Here is a 22481-nt window from a genome sequence, read left to right on the forward strand (position 1 = left end):
TTTCTGTATTTTAGGACAAATGGCTCTTTTTGCACTAGCACTGATAAAAAGACTAGAAAACTCTGCACCACCTTCATATCATGGCTTATATTTATTTCAAAATCGTGACAATCTTTGGACTTTTCAGAGGGTAGTGGTAGGCTACATGTGCGACCTCAAAACTGGCTATTCTCCAATATGATAGTATAGATGCTTCTGGATGGCAGTCCTTGTTCAAGGCATCCAACATTCATCAAAATCGTGATCAAAAAAGCTTGGAATAAAGGAGTACTCGATTTAGTCGACAAATGTTAGCAGGTTCACTGAAATCGATTATTAAATCAAGTTTTTATCCCACACGAGAATGCAGGTGTTTCTCAAAGGACACAGAAAGTTTTGAATGGTGGGCAGAGTGACGCTTCACCCAAACAATGTGAAATCAAATTTGTATTTACAGCGTTCAAAAGGAAAAGCTAAAGCTATACCAAAACACCAGGTAGGCTATATTCGTACACAACCACGGCACCTTCAGCGCATAATGACAGAGCTGGTCGTTGCAAACCTCAGTTGCTGCTGGTACATACAGTATATACTTAATAAAACATGTAGCCTAGTAGCCTACTTTTTTTTTGTTTTGTTTTTTTAACACACCAGCTTGAACACAGATGACATGGCGATATTTTCAGCGAAAGCTAAAGCCCGACAATCTAATCCCGATACAAACCGTGTGCAGACATGAGACGAAAACGAAATGAAAGGTATGTTTAAGTCTACTGATCAATTCAAAGGCAAGGAAACTTGGCTTCGTCATCAAATAGGCTAGAAAACACAAACTGTATTGCGTAGCCTACATTACAGCGTTAAGAGTTCACGTGCCTGTAGTGACCGCTGATTCAAATCTGAACCGTTGATCCGGAGGTTTTCAAGACGGCGAACATTAATGTGAATGTAGGAATAGCCACGCAAAACATAAATGCTGCTTTTTTTTTTTTTAAATTTATTAAACATTTTTTTTGGCTACACCAGAACTAAAACCTGCTTTTCACTGAGGAACAAGTAGATTTGGACATCTTGTTTTTGTCTTTCTCAAAATAGAAACCACAACAATAATAATAATAAAAAAAAAATCTATCTTTAATACTGAGTTTGAACCGGGGAGCACAAATGTGTCTCCTGAAAAGTCCTGTACAAAAATTACAAAACAAAACAAAATAAAATCTCAAGTAATATTTATTGCTTGTTGTATTTTCTTACACACACCGGATTCTGCTTGTACCTATAGCGTCTGGCATGAAGCACGTCACTCCACACAACAAAGAAAGCACGCTTCAGTGTTGAGTTTATGGCTGTGATGGGTTCCTCCGGTGGGGCTCCCGGCTAAAGGCTTAGAAGCAAGCGAGTATCTGTACACTGTACACACAGAACCCTCCCAGACCCCCACCCAGGAAAGAAGGACCACCTCACCCCAGCTCCCCTTCCTTAGTACCATAGGAATCAGCACATCCTCATCTTCCCGCCAAACGAACACGCTCATCGTGAGAAATTCGCCCTCATTCCAGAAACAGTTAAGACCAGACTTTGAGGGGAGGAAGGGGAAATATACCGAAAAACAAAATAAAAAATAAATATAATACGAAAAAAATTCCCCTCCATTATTGGTATTTACAATCTACCAGCATTTCATTTTACTAACCACAACTAAACAAAATCAGGTTCTCTGAAACTACTGGACCAAGGAAAACAAAATCCATAGGTATGTTGAACTTTTTTCTTATTCTGAGGCAATTCATATGCACTCAGATTTCTAACCATGGTTTATAAAGAAATCTACAATGTTATTTAAAAAAGAAACTATACATTAGAATAAAACTTAATTTAATACACAATAAACCTCTTGACTAAATTAATTCTAATTTTACAAACCATCATCTGAATTCTCATAATCTATATGTAGACACTTTTTCAACATCATTCTATCTTTATTTGCACTGAAAAAAAAAAGAAAACAAAAAGGCAAAATGGCTGAATTTTGAGCGTGGATTATAAATGCAGTCTTCTTGCCTGTTTTGGAACGTCAGATTGGAAAGAAGTCAGAGAGAACGATGGTTGGGCAAAAGAACGTCTTCTTAAGAAGAGTCTGAAGTCCAGTGGACGAACCAGGAAGAAAGACAGGGAAAAAGAGAGGGAGGAATACATTCAAGGGAGACAAGGATTCCGATGTCACTGTCACAGAGTCTTTTCAGGGGAGACCTAAGTCACACTACGGTGAATGCAACGGAGCAGACTGACTGAAAGGGCTTGCAGTGTAAGTACGAGACAGAAGGCCGTGCTCGACTGAAGGAGGGGCGGGGGATTCTAGGTCAAAGTGTCAGAAGATCAAAGTGTCTGTGTGTGTGTGTGTGTGAGCGAGAAAGAGAGTGAGGCAGAGTGTCCATCCCCTCTGAGCTCCAGTACCCCTGATGCAGCCTCTAGAGATGTCCAGTAGGGGGCAGTAGACAGGCTCTCTAAAGACCCCTACAGCCCCGATAGCAGCTTAAACAGCACAGCATCACTCCAATCTCTCCTTGATCACACTGCAGCTGAAAATCACTCATCAAACATCTTCATTAAACTCGGTTTACTGTATTGGGATGTCGTCTGCCCCGGGTCAACAATACTTCTGCTGTGGGAAAGAGAAAAAGAAACCTGGCCTTAGACTCAAAACCATAGAATCAATTCAAAACCATAGAAGCATATTTTTCACAGAAATAATATTTAAGGTAGTTTTTTATGCCAGAGTGTTCACAAAGTATATTAATTAACAATAATTGAGTTATATGGTAAAAAAATAAAAATAAATAAATGTTTGAGCTTAACCGTGTTTACTAAATGTCCTGTGCTCTATGCATGAGTTTTGATCACTGTTTACATGTAACTGAAAACCTAAAATAAATGTGCTCCTGTAAAGTGATCATCAAAAGACTTAACTGATTTAACGGCTTGATTCATATGGAGTCACTTTATGATGCCTTTATAACCATTTTGAATCTTCTAGGTTTCGGTTACCTGGATTTTCAACGGAAGGACAGAAACCTTTTCAGGTTCCATTAAAAATTATCTTCATTTGTGTTTCGAAAATGAACCAAAACCTTATGGGTTTGGAATGACATGAGGGTGAGTAAATTACATTTTTCATTTTTAGATTAACAATCCCAGCATGAATCATGGCATGAATAAATCATATGAACTACTGTTTTAATGTTTTCTGGGTTATTAAGTGGTGTTGTTGTATTTGTCATGTGGTATTCACTGCATATATGCTTCTTAAATATGTGGCTTTTTTTGCCACTGTCCATTTTTCGCATTTTACATATCCATTTTTGAAATAAAAAAAAAAAAAATATTTTTAAATATATACACACAAAACAGAAATATATGAGAATATGCTTGTGGAATATTATTTTGCATGCAACTAGAGGTTTCCTTCTTTCTTAGTTTCTTTACATTATTTGTATATTTCGGCAGCTTTGACTAGGTGGACCCTGAGCCAAAGAAATACTGTAATAAATCATGACAGGTAAAGTACTTTTTAAAAGCTCTTGTAACCCAGTTTCATGTACCCCTCACTAAAATGTGTTGTAATGCTAAACTTTGTGTTGCCATGAAGAGATAATTACAGCTAAGAAACAGAGAGTAATAATTCATTAAACCTCCACTAATGGCAAAATGCTAAATTATTAAAAGACTTGTGACTATACACACATCTTGGGAATAAATCAGCAGACTGAGAATTCAACGGCCTATGGACTTACAAAAACAAGAAGTGCACACAATCAAACTGATGCAACTTGGTTAAATATTCATACTATTTAATGAAACTTTACTATGTAACTGGTGAGAGAGTGCATCACTTAAGATATATGAATATATTAAAGAACTATTTTAAAAGAAAAGATATTAAAGGATTAAAAAGTTTGGGGTCAGTAAGATTTTTTTTTATGTTTTAGGAAGAAGTTTCTTATGCTCACCAAGCCTGCATTTATTTGACCAAAAATATAGTAAAAACAGTAATATTGTGAAATATTATTACAATTTAAAATAACTTGTCTATTTGAATATATTTTGAATGTTAAAGCTGTATCAGCATTTCAGTATTACTCCAGTCTTCAGTGTCACATGATCCTTTAGAAATCATTCTAATATGCTGATTTGGTGCTTAAGAAACATTTTTGATTATTATCAATGTTAAAATAAGTTGATTCATATTTTTGTGGAAATGTGATCTTTTTTCAGAATGTTTTGCTGAATAGAAAGTTCAAAAGATTTATTGAAACAGGAATATTTTGGAACATTATAAATCTCTTTACTGTCACTTTTTATCAATTTAATGCACCCTTACTGAATAAAATATTAATTTCTTTTAAAATCAAATTAAAATCAAAATAAAACCCCAAACATATACATATATATTTATAACTTATACACACACACACACACACACACACACACACACACACACACACAGAATAAAAAGCAACAAAAAATGCACTTAAAACTATTATATATATGATTAAACCACAATATCGGATATTAATGTTTAGTTAGATGGGAGTTCAGGGAGTGCAGGAATGTGTGTGCGGGCATGTTTGGTCAAACCCTAGCTGACTTATAGACGTCACGTCTGATATTTAGCACTCAAAGTCTGTCATGTCTGCATACATGATCTCTTTATCCACCTCAAACGGGCACTAATTGCCAGCAACTAATCACATCACTGTCCTATTAGGCCTAGTTCTGCATCATTCCTCTCATCTGCAAAATTACCCAGGATAATTAGAGTAAATTATTAACGAGCTAGTTGCAGAGTCAACTACGCTATTTGGTGACCTCAGACACGTAAAGTCTGACCATTAGACATTTTATCTCTAATGGTTCGAGTAAATAAATGCATCCAATAAATCTACGGCGCATCGCTTTCTACTAAACTCCTGGGTGGAACATTGAGGAGTTTAAATGTGCTTCATTAGCGATCAAAAGTTTTAGTTTGATCAACGCTGCAAAGTAGTTTCACTCTAAAGATGGGTTTTTAAAGTAGCTCGAGCTTTTAAACCATCTAGTTTAGTTGACTGTTGGGAACAGTGGAGCTCACATGGGCTCCCAAAAGGCAATAAACGTTCACACTTTTTTTTTATAGACAAAGGTGTCACATGACTCAGAAACTGACTGCGTATTTGTCTAACCTGTTCAGGGCCCATGTTGGCCATGCTGCCCCCAGGTCCAGAGTTCATAGAGCTCATGCTCATCTGGTTGCCCATTTGGCCCATGTTACTTGAGTTGGTGGCCATGGACACGTTGAGGTTCATGCCGTTACCATTGTACATGTTGTTACCGGCCTGCTGGGCAAACTGAGGTGGCGACTGCTGAGTGAACATACTGTGGAGGGAAGCAGATAAATGTATAAGATCCTTCAGGTGGTAAAAACATTTTATTTAGCTTCCTGAGAAAATTTTTTTTTTGTGTGATACAAAACCAGTATTATTTATAAAAATATAGTGGATTTTGCCGTTCGCCATGACACTTGTTATGAGAAATACTGCAAGTGCTGTTATCACTAGAATATTGCACCGCTGGAAAAGGCTCTCAGCCAATCAGATTCAAGGACTAGAAAGAACTGTTGTGTGTGTGTGTGTGTATATATATATATATATATATGTACACAAATTCAACGGCCTATGGACTTACAAAAACAAGAAGTGCACACAATCAAACTGATGCAACTTGGTTAAATATTCATACTATTTAATGAAACTTTACTATGTAACTGGTGAGAGAGTGCATCACTTAAGATATATGAATATATTAAAGAACTATTTTAAAAGAAAAGATATTAAAGGATTAAAAAGTTTGGGGTCAGTAAGATTTTTTTTTATGTTTTAGGAAGAAGTTTCTTATGCTCACCAAGCCTGCATTTATTTGACCAAAAATATAGTAAAAACAGTAATATTGTGAAATATTATTACAATTTAAAATAACTTGTCTATTTGAATATATTTTGAATGTTAAAGCTGTATCAGCATTTCAGTATTACTCCAGTCTTCAGTGTCACATGATCCTTTAGAAATCATTCTAATATGCTGATTTGGCGCTTAAGAAACATTTTTGATTATTATCAATGTTAAAATAAGTTGATTCATATTTTTGTGGAAATGTGATCTTTTTTCAGAATGTTTTGCTGAATAGAAAGTTCAAAAGATTTATTGAAACAGGAATATTTTGGAACATTATAAATCTCTTTACTGTCACTTTTTATCAATTTAATGCACCCTTACTGAATAAAATATTAATTTCTTTTAAAATCAAATTAAAATCAAAATAAAACCCCAAACATATACATATATATTTATAACTTATACACACACACACACACACACACACACACACACACACACACACAGAGTAAAAAGCAACAAAAAATGCACTTAAAACTATTATTTATATGATTAAACCACAATATCGGATATTAATGTTTAGTTAGATGGGAGTTCAGGGAGTGCAGGAATGTGTGTGCGGGCATGTTTGGTCAAACCCTAGCTGACTTATAGACGTCACGTCTGATATTTAGCACTCAAAGTCTGTCATGTCTGCATACATGATCTCTTTATCCACCTCAAACGGGCACTAATTGCCAGCAACTAATCACATCACTGTCCTATTAGGCCTAGTTCTGCATCATTCCTCTCATCTGCAAAATTACCCAGGATAATTAGAGTAAATTATTAACGAGCTAGTTGCAGAGTCAACTACGCTATTTGGTGACCTCAGACACGTAAAGTCTGACCATTAGACATTTTATCTCTAATGGTTCGAGTAAATAAATGCATCCAATAAATCTACGGCGCATCGCTTTCTACTAAACTCCTGGGTGGAACATTGAGGAGTTTAAATGTGCTTCATTAGCGATCAAAAGTTTTAGTTTGATCAACGCTGCAAAGTAGTTTCACTCTAAAGATGGGTTTTTAAAGTAGCTCGAGCTTTTAAACCATCTAGTTTAGTTGACTGTTGGGAACAGTGGAGCTCACATGGGCTCCCAAAAGGCAATAAACGTTCACACTTTTTTTTTATAGACAAAGGTGTCACATGACTCAGAAACTGACTGCGTATTTGTCTAACCTGTTCAGGGCCCATGTTGGCCATGCTGCCCCCAGGTCCAGAGTTCATAGAGCTCATGCTCATCTGGTTGCCCATTTGGCCCATGCTGCTTGAGTTGGTGGCCATGGACACGTTGAGGTTCATGCCGTTACCATTGTACATGTTGTTACCGGCCTGCTGGGCAAACTGAGGTGGCGACTGCTGAGTGAACATACTGTGGAGGGAAGCAGATAAATGTATAAGACCGTTCAGGTTTCGTTTAGCTTCCTGAATTTAAAACTTTAAACATATTTCATGTCTGATCAAATTTCACACACACACTACTGTTCAAAAGTTTGGGGTTGGTGAGATTTTTAATTAAGTCTCTGATGTTCACCAAGGCTGCATTTATTTAATTAAAAATGAACAGTAATATTGTGAAAAAAATAGTAAAATTTTTTAAATAATTGTTTTTTTGTCTGAATATATTTTAAAAAACATCATTCTTGTGGTGGCAAAGCTGAATTTTTAGCAGCCATTACTCGAGTCTTCAGTGTCACATGATCCTTCAGAAATCATTCTGATATGCTGATTTGCTGCTAAAGAAACATTTATTATTATTATTATAATATAGAAAAATATTACAGAATAATATTATATATATTATTACCTTCTTATTAATATGTTGAAAATAGTTGTGTTCCTTAATATTTTTGTGGAAATCATGATTAATTTTTTGGGGATTCTCTGATGAATAGAAAGTTCAAAAACAGCATTTATTCAAAACTAATCTTTTGTAACAGTATAAATATAATCATTGTCACTTTCGATCAATTTAACATCCTTGCTGAATTAAAGTATTCATTTCTTAAAAAAAAAAAAAAGTTTTGCTGACCCCAAACTTTTAAGCAGGGGTCTGGGTCACCGCATAATTGGTTTAAAAATCAACTGCTCCGCCTCCACTGATCACCATCAGCCAATTAGTCTAGGCAGGACAAACACTGACACATTTGACACAGCACAGGCATAGAAAGGCACAATTATCAACAGTTTAACACAACTTAAGCTTGGCTTAAATGATAAACTGATCATCTGATTGCATCAGTAGCTCATGTGTTACATATAGATTTACTGTGGCAAAGTACAAAGATGGATGTTCTGGATTATGTCAATTCTGAATCTGATGATTCAATCTTAATGTCTCTGATCTGTTGAATTTAGCTGATTACCACAGAATGATTTCAACTCGTTCTTGAGTTTGTAAAAAAGAACGCAAAATGCAATTAGTATTTCATTTTTAATGGAAGCCTAACAGGGTCGCCGAGTGGGTGGCAAAGTCTAAAATATGCAAATGATCACACTATTTGATTTTAGAAGCTGAGCTGTGAATCATAATAATTTTCAGTGGTAATGGACAGCATGCTGCTTATAGACATTAAGTTGGAAATAACCTGAAGTATTCCTGTAATATATTCTTATTACATGTGGAAAAAAACATTAAAGTGACTCTTCTGCCCTCTAGTGCCACATTCTAGATTCATAACATTATGATCTTTCAAGGGCACTACATAAGGACAATTATTTAATACTGATTAACTAGCATAAAGTGCTAAATAACCCAACCTAGCTCACAGTACTTGACTAGACAACTATAAACAGATATTTAAAAACCCAAATACTCACTGAAACAGTTTTTAAAGTTGAGATTATGAAACATTACTAGATACTAATGAATTTTGGTCTTTAGTTTTATGGCAGCATCTAATCTCATAATACAGTACATGGTAATATAATCCAGAAAATATAAATCTCATTATGAACTCTCTTCATGTGTTATTGTATACTATTATAATATTTATTAAGATTTTAAAATTAGATTTTATTTTTATATTTTCAGTTTTCATTTTATTTAGTAATTTTGTTACATGCTTTTATTTTTTATTAGTTTTTGAAAGGTTCTATTTAGCTCTATTTTTATATCAGTTTTAGTAATTTAGAACTTCAACTTATTTTAGTTATTTGCCAAGGCAATATTTCAAAATTTCATTTAAAGGGATAGTTCACCCCAAAATGAAAATATTGTCATTAATTACTCACCCTCATGTCGTTTCAAACCCGTAAGACCTTCGTTCATCTTTGGAACACAAATTAAGATTATACAAGGCGTAAAGCTGCACCTGTTGGCATTAATGCTGCCCTGTGTCCAGCCGTTCATGTCAGGGGAGGACTGAAAAGAGGTGTTGCCCTGCGCCTGTTGCATCATGGGACTCTGGGCGTGGCTCATCCTGGGAGACATGAGGGGGCTCTGAGGGGTGGTGGCACCACCGAACCCGCCGTCCGACTGCTGACTCATACCTGACACACATACACACGCAGACATGAAGAGACAAACTCTGGTTCACAATAAACATACATCAAAGAACTATTTAACACAAATTAGGTAATTATTACTGTACAGCACTTTGCACATCATATTCACTCTCACGCTGTCAGACAACATCCAAATTTAGCACCTAGAAATTAATTATAACTGCAACTACGAGAAGAACAATTACTGAAAATTACAAAATCTAAATCTAAACACATTTGTTGTTTAGATTAGCTGATCATCATTTTTAGAAATATCAAAGCAGAAATCATATTGAGAATATTTCAGCCCATCTTCATAATCAAAAGTGAGGAATCAAGAGTATACTAGAGGGGTTTAGAGGTGTTATAAGCAGGCAGTACGGCAGAGTTACACATGCAGGTTAGTGTTAGTGGCTGAGACAGCCAGAGAAAAGAGGGACATTTTTTAAATTTGTATCTGTTAATATTATTTAATGGAACTTAGCTAACATGAACCAACAATAAACAGCTGTATTTTTATTAAATTAAGTTTACAAAGATACTGTAACAAATGTATTGCTTATTATTATTTAATGGGATAGTTCAACCAAAAATGAAAATTCTGTCATTAATTATTCACCCTCATGCCGTTCCTAACCCGTAAGACCTTCGTTCATCTTTGGAACACAAATTAAGATATTTTTGATGAAATCCGAGAGCTTTCTGACACTGCATAGACAGCAACACAACTGAAACGTTTTAGTTCATGTGACATCAGTGGTTCAACCATAATGTTATGAAGCTATGAGAATACTTTTTGTGTGCAAAGAAAACAAAAATGACGACTTAATTCAACAATTTCTTCTCTTCCGTGTTGCATTCACGAGTGTACCACGACGCATGCGTGTGCATTCCTCTGCTTGCAAACAAGGCGCAGCGCATCCTGGTTTTGCGTCAGAACGCCGGTGTCCTGACATTTTTTCCTGCCCGTCAGATTGTCCTACCAGGGTTTACTGCGCATGCGCACATCAATATTGCGTCCTTTTTCTCACGCTGAACAACAATATTTAATGTATCTGCATTACTGTAAGGGTAGGTTTAGGGTTGGGGTAGGTGTAGACTTTAATAAAACACAATCTAATAGATAGAAAAAAAAGATTTATTGTTGGTTTCTTGTAGCTGTATCCCTTCTAGCCACAACTGCGAACATAACACATAATTACTGTATTTGCATTACTGTAAGGGTAGGTTTAGGGTTGGGGTAGGTGTAGACGTTAATAAACCATAATTTTACAGGTAGCATTTTTCGTTGTCGAATTGTATTATCCACTGTTTTAATGGGAGGTAGCACAAATCGACAGAACACTGGCTCCTGCATCAGCAGCACCATCACACGCATTCGTCGTGGTACTCTTGTGAACGCGCGTTGACTGACAGGAAAGAGAAGAAATTGTGGAATAAAGTCGTTATTTTTCTTTTCTTTGCACACAAAAAGTATTCTCGTAGCTTCATAACATTATGGTTGAACCACTGATGTCACATGGACTATTTTAACGATGTCCTTACTACCTTACTGGGCCATAAAACATTTCAGTTGTGTTGCTGTCTATGCAGGGTCAGATAGCTCTCAGATTTCATCAAAAATATCTTAATTTGTGTTCCGAAGATGAACGAAGGTCTTACGGGTTAGGAATGACATGAGGGTGAGTAATTAATGACAATTTTCATTTTTGGGTGAACTATCCCTTTAAGTTTTTTAGGTTCAAGTTTTTCCATCTAATATTTATATTTTATTTCAGCTTTATTTCAAAAACGGAAAACAATTTGTAATAGTTTTAGCTAACAATAACAACACGTCTTTCCTCCTTCCATGGAACAGGTGGAAAGGTGAATTTTTAAGAATACCCTGGCTATTTTTATTTTTAGAACACATTTATGGTGCTTTTTTGTCATTCTGGAATCCAGTCTTCATTCATTTTTATTATGTTTTACAAAAAGCTGGCTGGAAATTAAAAAAAAAAAATTCCACAAAAGAAAAAAGTTAAAAGATTTGGAACAACATGGGGGTTAGCAAATGATGTCAAAATTATAATTTTTGGATAAACAATCATTTGATTCTTTTAGAATATACTTTTTTAAAATTTTGATTTAAAAAATCAAATTTTGGATTTGACTATAGTTGCTGGATTAGTATTTTTACACATCTGACCTGTGCCTGTCTGGACTATTGCATTTCTAATTAAACCTTGTTGATTGGCCCTGGACGTCTTAGATTTTTCACCGCACATTCAGATCACACACGTTCAAGCCTGTAGTGTTGCTGGTCGCAGGTGTTTGTGTGTGTGTGTGGAAGCGCATGACACACAGACAGAGAGAAAGGGCAGGCAGTACCTGAGCTGGGGAACTGAAAGGCACTGTGCTGCATTTGAGGGCTCATAACAGCCCCAAACTGTCCGCTCAGACTGCCCAGCATCCCCTGGTTAGCTAGACTCATCTGAGAGCCATGCATGGCGTTGTGGGAGAGGAGCTGGGGGGCGGGGAGGTTGGGAGAACCGGGGGAGAAAGGGCTGCTGGAGGGAGGCGGCGAGGCCAGTCCTGTACCGTAGTTGGGCGGATAGGGGAACTGCTGGGGGTTGGCCTGGGGGATCCGCGGATTGCTCATGGCTCCGGGCATGCCTGCTGTGGCCGCCGCCATGTTTGGTGGCAGGTTGAGGCCCTGGGCTCGCATGACCATGCTGCGCTGCTGCTGCTGCTGCTGCTGCTGTTGTTGTTGCTGCTGCTGCCGCTGTTGGTCCAGCTGACGTTGGCGCAAGTGATTACTCAGCAACTCTCTCTGCCGCTGGGCCAGCATCTGAGCGTTGATTGTCCCCTGGGAGGACAGAGAGAGTTAGGCGTGTTATTTCAACATCCAAGCACAAGGGAGAATGCAAGAAGTGATTCAGCGTACCTGATTTGGAACGTTGGGTCTTAGAGGTAGGTTCATATTTGGCACTCCAGCCATCTGATTCATCATAGGTTGACGATTCTGGAACAGACACAAACAGAAGCAGCACATTGTAGAATTATTTAAAAAAATTATCACTCATTTGAATTTTCAATGCTTCGCAATACATTTCAACAACTGTTCTGTTCAATATAATGGCACTCTTGTTTGTAAGATACTGACTTTACACAAAAGACTGAAAAACAAGAAATTAATATAAAATTAAAAGGCATTTCAAACACAAAATGACCATAAAATTAGAATTCTATGTAGCAAACAAGCACAGGTGGAGTTATACAAACAGCAAAATGCTCTAGCGCTGTAACACAAATTATCATCAGTCTTTGAAAGGCACTGAAACTAGCCATTGTGCAATATAGTATATTACAAATACACAATTACTATATAAAAAAATATATATAAATACATAACATTTATATTTTTCTTGCTTTAAGTATTAAAATACTGTATATTAAGTATGTACTTGTAATATATATATATATATATATATATATAAAATCACTGATTGTAGCTTTAAATTGCCAGAAACTAAACAGTTAAGAGACATGACCCCTAAATAAACCCAAAATGAGGTCAAGGAACAATTCCTGAAATGTCCAGCAGGGGGCAGCTAACCACAGACGGTACTACTTCACCAGTCTGATTTAGATTCAATTGGGTCTTTCGCTTTAAAATGGGTGTATATGGACAGAAAAAAAAAGATTATGCATTTAAGTCTTTGGATTAACAAAGCTACATGCCACCAATTAAGTGTCACAGGGAACACTTCCCATTGTATTGTCTATATATACATTTTAAAAGGCTTTGTTAAGGTTTTTTTGTCAATACAACAGAAGTTAATAGTTACCAAAACTGTTTGGTTACCAACATTCTTCCAAATATCTTCTTTTGTGTTCAAAGGAATGAGTGACATGATATGTGACATAACATGAGGGTGAGTAAATGATGAATTAATATTTATTTTTTGGGGAGAACTATCCTTTTAACTAAATGATCACTGTGCTTAATATTGATGGAATAATCAGACAATATTATGAATAAAAATAAAAATATAACCACTTTTATTCTACTTTAATCAAGACTGTTCTTCCTTCTCATGTATGAGAGTGTAAACCGTACCTGCTGTGCTTGTAGCCTGTGCTGAAGCTGCAGTCTGAGTGCATTGGGTTGGGTGGGGACGGCACCGGTGGGCCTGAGTCCTGGTCTAGCCTGCATGCGGAGCATGGGGTAGCCCGGCCTCTGCCCCATCTGTCCTGCCATGCCATGGAAGCTGGGGTCCTGCATGGACGTGTACCCACCCTGCTGCATGTGGGCCTGGGAGGCGGCGTACTGCTGCTGGCTGTACATGGGCGGCTTCTGATCCATCAACATACTGGGGTCCTGACCGGAGAACTGATCCTGCTCCACCGGCTGAGCCTGAACACAAGAGTGAGTATACACCATTAAATTTAATCTTAGTAATGCCATATGTTTACATGTGTGTGATGTTAATAGCTGATGCACATAATAAATCAGATAGTTCTGGACCTGGATTTTGTATTAATGCACTGAAATTTCAGCAACCGAAAAAGAATCTGGTCTCAAATAACCACTCAATCATTGTTTCAACCACAGAAACATGGCAATAAAACATCTTGTAAATAAAGTTACATCTACCTCAGGAAACCCATTCAATGTCTATAGTTTGTTAGTTTGTATAACCTCTAGAGAGGAGCATTTTGTGCAAATAGTGCTAATATGCACTATATTAAATATTCATTATATTTTTACTTAACTTTTTTCACCATTATTCTCCATTATTTGTCCAGTATTTAAGTTTACACAAAATCTGTCATGAAAGCAAGTTTTTATTATAGATTCCATTTAAATGTTTATATTTCAACAACAAATTGGAGTAGAAACATAAGTATATTAAAAAGTGCATATAAAAACTGCCTTATATGCAATGGAAATGTAAATTTTATTAAATGTAAATTTGATTAATTAACAGATTAATAAAAGAAACCCTTCCATTTTGGTTTTCAGCTAAATGAAACCCGGTTTCTGTGTTTCGGCGCAAAAAAAAAAAAAAAAAAAACGTTTGTTGCATCACTAGTATTTTGATACTATAAAAAAACTATGGTTTTCATTATTTAATGCAAGTTTAAACAAAGTTTCATGAAAACAAGTTTTTATTACAGTCACCGTTTAAATGTTTATATTTTTAGTAAGAAATTGGAGTAGAAACATAATTATATCACTAAAAAGTTGATATAAAAACTGTCTTTGGTGCAAGTAAAATGTTTGATTTGAGTGCTGATTGAGTAAGTTTGATTAATTAGCTGATTAATTAAAACAAATTTTGGTATTAAGTAAATTTGATTAATTAACAGATTTTTAAATAAAGTTATTTCGGTTGTGGTGTTTGGTTAAAAAAAAAATAATTTGGTGCATCACAAAAGAGACTGGGGTTGTAGAACAAAAGTATTCAACCCACCTGTCCCACCAAAGCCGGGATGCCTAGAGCACGGTCAATCTCCTCTAGGCCGTCAAAATCTTTGAGAACCGTGTAGAGCTGGCTGAGCAGAGCGCCCTCATCGGCCGGACCCTCAGAGGCAGGAGGGCACAAAACATCCTCCTGAGAACTGCTATACATAGAGCTTACAGAGACGAGAGAGACTCATTAAAGAGCTGAGACATGAATGATGGGATATCCCATAACAGATTACATCTGAGTGTATTTGTCCAGTTATTTTCTTACAGAAGGACAAAAATCAACATGTGCACACAGCACACACCTCCAATAAAGTGGCGGGCCTAACAACAGTAACAGTAATAAATACCGTTTACCTGTTCTGGTTCCCAAATGGGACCGGCTCTATAGGCATCACACTGTCTGGCCATGGAGCCGTCTGATTAGGCGGTGCCTGTTGCTGGGGAAACTGGTGGCCAGCCATGCCCATGTTTGACTGGGCTAAGGAAGAAACAGCAGATGATAAAAGATGATTAAAAACACCATTTTTATTTGTAAATAAGTCTGAATAAGTTATCCACAAGTCTTTGCTTTTCTACATCTTCTGTAAAGCTCTATATATCTGCTCTGTGTCCATTTACCATTGGGCATCATCTGGGACTGAAGCATCTGTCTTGGTCCAGGCTGGCTGCTGGGCCTCATGGGCATGCCTGCGCCAGAGTTGGGCACCATGCGAGAGTGGAGCGCCCCCTGTGTGAGAGAGTGCTGGCCGGTGGGAGCAGTTGTGACGGGTGAGGCCGCATTACCGACGGGACCAGGACCCTGTGCACCCCAACTGTCCTGTTGCATACCTACACGGGGACCATTATTACCCATGACTCCTTTAAGAAAGAGAAAGAAAAGGGCTTTTAATTTGAAGGTAACTTTTATTAAATACAAACTAAATGGTATTAACAACATGTGTAACGTGACGTTTTTGATTGAAATCGACACTACTGTTCAAGAGATTTTTTTTTTTTAAAGGAGTAAACACTTTTATTCAACTAGAACGCATTAACTTGATCAAAAGTGACAGTAACGACATTTATAATGTTAAAAATGATTATTCAAAGATATATTAACATAGAAAAATTATTTTAAATTGTAATCATATTTCAGAATAATACCATTTTTATTTAACGGGGTTGTGAAATTTGGGCTATGATTATATTATTCAGTATTTTTTTCAGTTGAAAAACAACATTCCGTAAGTGGAGAAAAAGGTAATTTTTTTATGAAAGGTAATGAAAGCATTTTTCTTTTATAAAAACATGCACTGACAAATAGTGCATAACACCACTGATAATTTTTATGAAAGGATATTTATGTCTTTTAAATTATAATTCAGTGCTATAATGCACAAGCAGGTGCACTACTGCACTTACTGACCAATTCTACCTTAGAAACGGTTACCATCCACCATTTTCTCAAGACTTGGATATTTTTCTATGTGTTTTGGATAGTTTTAAACACAATTTAATATAAATAATCGAAAAACAAGGTACAAAGTTGTTGCCAGGTCTCTTATAATAGTGACACAAAATACAGAGGACACAAGACATTTCAATAAATCTTCACAAGTTTCCAAACAAACATGATTGCATGTTTTGTAAAGCTTATCTGACTTCCCAACAGTAAAGTAAAAACCTAAGCTAAGGGTCAACTGACAAAATAAATTAGATATAGAAAAAAATAGTGGTATATATAAAACTATGGTGTCATTTCATCCTCAGAAATGTGATATTTAAAAATCCAACCACCTGAAAAACATGCAGACACGATCACACCAGAAACCCTGCAATTCTTTCCTAAGGTTATGAGTCATTTATATCTAGCCGCTCACAGTCTCACCTTATGTGCACATTCACTTGCAAGCGAGTGTAACCCACCACACACAAACACACAAAGAAAAGGTGCACAGAGGGGCTTGCTTTTGATCTGACTCAACACTTTTGTGCCGTTTTACACATTTGTCTTCCTCTCGGCCAACAGCGTCATGCTTGACTGTGCATTACTGATCACACTGAAACTTTGGTTTGTACATGGTCGGTTCTATTGTATTTTATGTTATTGCATCAGTGACTAAGAAGCATGGCATTTCGGACCCCAGCTCAACTCACCTGCATTGACCATGTTGGGCTGATTAGGCATGACACTGTGGTTTCCCATCATGCCTTGCTGCTGCATGAGCGAGTAGGGGCTGTTGTTCCTCATCAGAGGGTACTGACCCTGAGCGCCTTTAGCAGGCATGTTCATATCCAAAGACACGCTTCTGACTGGAGGAGCTCTGCCGGGCTGACCTGGTCGTGGAGCACCAAAATCTATCAACACACATAGCAAATAAATGACAAAACTGAAAAAAAAGAAAAAGTATGGTATTCACAGTTTATTGAAAAATAACACTAACCTGAAAAAGCTTGGTGTCGAAGACTTTTAGTCTCGTATGCTCACCAAAGCAGCATTTATATGATCAAAATACAGTAAAAAAACAGTGATATTGTGAAATAATTTTCTATTGTAATATATTTTCAAATGTAATTTATTCCTGTGATGGCAAAGCTGAATTTCCAGCAGCCATTACTCTTCGGTCCTTAGTATCACATGATCATTCACAAATCATTCTAATATGCTGATTTGCTGTTCAAGATAGATTTTTTATTATTGTCAATGTTGAAAACGGTTGTGTTGATTAATATATGTAAACTGATAAAAAAAAATTTCAGGATTCTTTGATAAAGTTCAAAAGAACAGCATTTATTTGAAACAGAAATGTTCTGTAACATTATAAATGCATTTACTGTCACTTTTAATCAAATATGCCCTTGCTGAAAAAAGTATTGATTTCTTTCAAAAAAAATCTTACCGACACTAAACTTTTGAACAGTGGTGTATAAAAATTACTGTTGAAAAATGAGTGAAGTTTATTATAAGTATCATAACATGGTTTGTGTGTAGGGTCTTGTAGGGTCACTTATTGTACTAAAAGTAGTCGACTAGTCAGTGTTTAGCCCATGTAAATGGCTCAACACACAAACTGTACAGCATTAGTGGCCTTTGCCATTTCTGGCAAGTCTCTGATGACCGTGCGTGAGAGAGAATATCCACGCAGCTGAAATGATGCAGGTGAGAAACAAACGTGTCATGAGAAACTCATGTTCCACCTGCTCACAGTTTCGGTCAGCCTCTGGGCACGCTTGAATAGTTTCAGGGTGTTTTGCAAAAATTATGACATGTAAACATAAAGCACTCTGGGTTCACTTCATTTTCACTCTTGTGTAATTCTAAATATTTTTGCAAATACATTGGGACGCTGTGTGTGGACACAGGAATTTTCCTCCTGCTGTCACCTTGTAAACAAATGCAAATAAAATCCAAGACTACTCAGCGAAACTCCTTGTAAACACACATTCATGACTATTGGGTGCAATCTGGATAGTTATCCTAAAGGAAGTCGATTACACAATATAAGGCAAAGCTCAAACCATGTGTTACATTGGTCTAATCTTACATGAGCGTTCAAGAGGGTGTGCGTGCATAAATATGAGCGATAAGGCAATTATATGACTATTTGTACACAAGCAAGCATGCTTGGGAAGAACCTGCAATATTTATGCATTTGCTCACTTGTTGTCTTTTAAAGGTGCAGTTACATTAGCAAAATGTAATGTGAAAAAAGGTCCACTATCTATTATCAATAGTGTTGAGATGAAGCACAGCTCACACAGAAGTCACTTTCAAACTAAGCAGCTTTCTGATGGTCAGCACCGCTAATTTGCATAACTTAAACATGAGTGACTTTATTGCTCTCACACAGAACTCCCAATCCCGATTTACAGTCTGGACAAATCAACACAAGTTGTCCAGAGTCGCTCTGCAGATTTGAGTTGACCGATTTCACAGAAAATTGAGCAGTGTACGATGGATTTTTTAGCATCAGACTCTGATTCCATTCAGCTGGAGGATATCAAACATGTTTGATATTTTGAGGCAATTTTAGAACACACATTGTTGTGGTTTGCCATACATCTAGAAATGAGGCACATGTCTCTGCATGAGTTTGTTGCATTTAAAACAGCTTGAAAGTCTGGTAGTATGTGATCCTCACAGGGAATTTACATGACACCATTTTCAAAACCTTGTATGCATTTTAGACAGTCGTTTACACAACAACAGTGTTTTGTGGGCATACAAATGCAAACTTTTGAATAGGGCTGCACGATAAATCGAAATGGAATCGAGATCGCGATTCGACAGAAGCTGCGATTGTCATGCGTATCTTTCAGTGAAGCACGGTTCTGTGATCAGCAGTAAATCTCCATCCAAACGCCAGAGGGCGCTCTCGCGCTGAAACTCCAAATACGCCTTGCAGAAGAAACCCAGGAAATGCCTATCGCTGCAGCTGAATAAACAGAAGATTCAACTCCGTTCATTGATTCAACGTGACTACTAAACACACGACGAATACGGGTTTTAAAGTGCAAGTTTTTGAAAAATGATACCGTTGAAAATGAAAACATTATCGTCTCTGTGTAAACTACAAAAATGAGAATGTGTGAAAACAGCGAAGTCATGCACATGCGTATTACGTGTTCAGTCTATTGTGCGTAGTGTTGCTTTACAAAGTGACATCGCCAACTACTGGCCTGGCACGCATAATACAGCATTTTTAGTCATTTTCACGGATCCATGTAAACTGGAATCATGTTGTCTGTACACAAAACTTTTAAAAAATGCAACAATCAGTTTTTAGTACATCACTGAAGTGTGAACGTACCCTCAGTCATTTAGTTTTTCTTTGCAACTGTTTACCAATTTGGCAAGTTTATAATGCCAAATGTTTTAAAATCTTTTCAGATTTCAGAAGTCTTACATTATTCCAGCCACTGGATGAAAACTGTAGGAGAATGTGAGTGTGTTACTCACTCTGTTGGCCCACAGCCTGTAGTGCTCTCAGTTGCTGGGGACCCATGCTGGCTCCACCCTCTCCAGTCATCTGCAGGATGTCATTGATGATTGACTGCTTGTCCACGGCAGCAGGCAAAGACACAGGCCGGGAATCCGCAAACAGGCCTGGCTGACTGTTCTGTAGATCATCCAGAATATCATCCAGCTCGCTCGACTGCAAACACACAAGGGAATTCCTTTAGCTTAGTATTTTCATTAGTCTCATCAGTTTGTTGCCTAATATCAAAAATGGGTTTGTCAAGGTCAAATTTCTGGTGGGTTTTGGATGCACAAGAAAATATCCTCTTGTACATAACATACCAATGCATCTTATCATGTATAACATCATGTATATCGTTTTGTATAGTCACAAGGTTTGGTATCTCAGTCTTTTGGATTTATACCTCGGCAGGGAAACGCTGGAGAGTCTGAAGTCTGCCTGCTGAAACACACCCCTCTCCCTCTCACATGTACACACACACACAGCGCTGGAATCTAGGACAACCTTCACATTGAGTTAAAGGAGGCTAGCTGAACACTACTCCATTTGCCATGGTTCGGTTACCATCTTTAAACCCTAGATTGCTTCACCATCAGAGCAAGATCTTCTAAATGCACGCAAACAAACACACACATACTCTGCATGACTCGGAACACAGTTTGACTTTAAATACATCATCGATCTGACTTCAAATCCTTTCATCTCCTTCATAAGCGTTTAAAAATATTTATTACCTTAGAAATCTAAATGCACACTTGGCTGTAGTGCACTACAGTTCTGATGTATCTATGTTGTAATTGAAACATCTGCCCTAATGCATTGCAACTTTTTTATTCTGCCTTGAGTTTGACAAAGTTTCTTTACCTGTTGAGATAAAGAAACCTTCTTACAGCAGTGCATTTCAGATAAACAATGTTGACTGGAAGATTCAGAACTGTACTTCTGTTTATCCAGAGCTGTCGTCGTCTATCAGAAAAGATTAAAAATGCATACAACTTCTATTAAATGACACTAAATAAATGCTAAATCAAGTGTCCCGTACACAAGCACTCTACAGTTGGAGATATAAACATTTACGCTGGTTAATATATAGATCTTAAGAGAACGTCAGTTCTGGAACTTTTAATAAACATGCATTAAAGTCCTTAAGCCACCACAAGGGGGCAGCACACGTGACATCTATATTACAATCAGGACAGCAAACATATCTATCTATCTATGTGCTTACATCTATAATACATATATTATTTATATAAATTACATTATATACATGTGTGAGATATACATATGTATATATATATATATATACATTTTTAAATTAGATTATACAGATTAAGTGTATATATGATTGTGTGAGTATATATATATATATATATATATATATATACATACATACATATATATATATACATATATGAATAATGTATAAATGCATTTATTTTCATGCTTATCTTTTTACAGTCTTTATTATAAGTATACAATTTATATAAATACACACACATATACACACTATAATAGGACAAATATTTGCAAAAATATCTCACACACACACATTAATTTACATGCTTAAGATGTCTAGTAAATAGCCTAGAAAACGTTAATTTCAGGACAGTGGATGAGAGTTCATGTGAGTGTGTGTGTTTAGGGGTTGTTGTGGAGGGTAGTTAAGGTTAAAGGTCAAAGATTACATGCTGTATATTATTCTGTGGGTTGAAAGTTTGCCTTCATGCTGCATGTCTGCAGCCTAATGAAGCCGTCGACCTCTCCTGCCGTTGATTTGCGACTCGGTGTGCAGTGTGGAGGAAAAGCGCTGCACAAACAGGATGTGAGTGGAGAGGAGGAACTGCTTAATGAGGTCACTCTCCTTGTGTAGCGCTCGGAAGCTCTTTTCCCTTCTCCCTCTCTCTCTTCTCATCTCATCTCATACAGTGCCTTGCGAAAGTATTCATACCCCTTCATTTTTTTTCATGTTTTGTTATGTTGCTGCCATATGTTAAACTGATTTAAATTACTTTTTTTTCACATCAATCTACAATCCATACACCATAATGGTAAAGCAAAAAACTGGTTTTTAACATCTTTGCAAATTTATTAAAAACTGGTTTACGTCAAGCCACACATCTGGAGAAGGGTTCAGAAAAGCATTCTGCTTCATTGAAGGTTCACAGAAGCATGTAGTCTCTGTTACCCTTAATGGAAGGCGGGGTGTGGCCAAACTCAATCCTCTCTTTAGTGAAGACACATGAAAACACACTTAGAATTAGCAAAAAAGCACCTAAAGGACCCCCAGATTGTGAGAAACAATATTCTCTGGTCTGATGAACCTCAATTCTAAGCATCATGTTTGAAGGAAACCAGGCACTGGCTCATCACCTGCAGAGTACCATCCCAAAAGTAAAGTGTGCTGGTAGCAGCCTCATGCTGTGGGGCTGTTTTTCAGCGACAGAGACTGTGGGACACATCAGAGTAGAAGAAAATCTCAATGCACCAAAATATTGAGATAGCCTTAATGAAAACCTAGTCTAGAGCATTCAGAACCTCAGACTGGGAAGAAGGTTCACCTTCCAACAGGACAATGACCCTAAGCACACAGCAAGAGTGGCTTATAGACAACTCTGTGAATGTCC

General features: G+C 36.9%; 1 protein-coding gene and 1 long non-coding RNA gene across 3 annotated transcripts in view; both read right to left on the reverse strand.

Moving 5' to 3' along the window:
* Positions 1–603: 603 nt before the first annotated feature.
* LOC107740111 (uncharacterized) lies at positions 604–5389 on the reverse strand. Its single transcript, XR_001640058.1, has 2 exons — positions 5199–5389; positions 604–2641 (listed from the first exon to the last, which is right to left on the reverse strand). It is a non-coding gene; the product is annotated as an uncharacterized LOC107740111 (long non-coding RNA).
* A 1039-nt stretch (positions 5390–6428) lies between these two features.
* LOC107740102 (nuclear receptor coactivator 2-like) overlaps positions 6429–22481 on the reverse strand; it is a 120537-nt gene continuing 104484 nt past the window's right edge. Inside the window, exons 11-20 of one of the 2 annotated variants that reach the window (XM_016552411.1) lie at positions 19833–20028; positions 17030–17230; positions 15512–15751; positions 15248–15371; positions 14895–15057; positions 13538–13834; positions 12362–12439; positions 12016–12283; positions 9264–9441; positions 6429–7321 (exon numbers count right to left, since the gene is read on the reverse strand). In XM_016552411.1, coding sequence (XP_016407897.1) covers positions 6961–7321; positions 9264–9441; positions 12016–12283; positions 12362–12439; positions 13538–13834; positions 14895–15057; positions 15248–15371; positions 15512–15751; positions 17030–17230; positions 19833–20028 — 2106 coding nt within the window. In that variant the 3' untranslated portion in view covers positions 6429–6960. Of the gene's footprint in view, positions 7322–9263; positions 9442–11805; positions 12284–12361; positions 12440–13537; positions 13835–14894; positions 15058–15247; positions 15372–15511; positions 15752–17029; positions 17231–19832; positions 20029–22481 lie in introns of both variants that reach the window. The other variant, XM_016552402.1, reaches the window with a different exon arrangement.

This window comes from Sinocyclocheilus rhinocerous, unplaced genomic scaffold (genome assembly GCF_001515625.1).
Source record: "Sinocyclocheilus rhinocerous isolate Xijiao unplaced genomic scaffold, SAMN03320098_v1.1 scaffold641, whole genome shotgun sequence".
NCBI lineage: Eukaryota > Metazoa > Chordata > Actinopteri > Cypriniformes > Cyprinidae > Sinocyclocheilus > Sinocyclocheilus rhinocerous.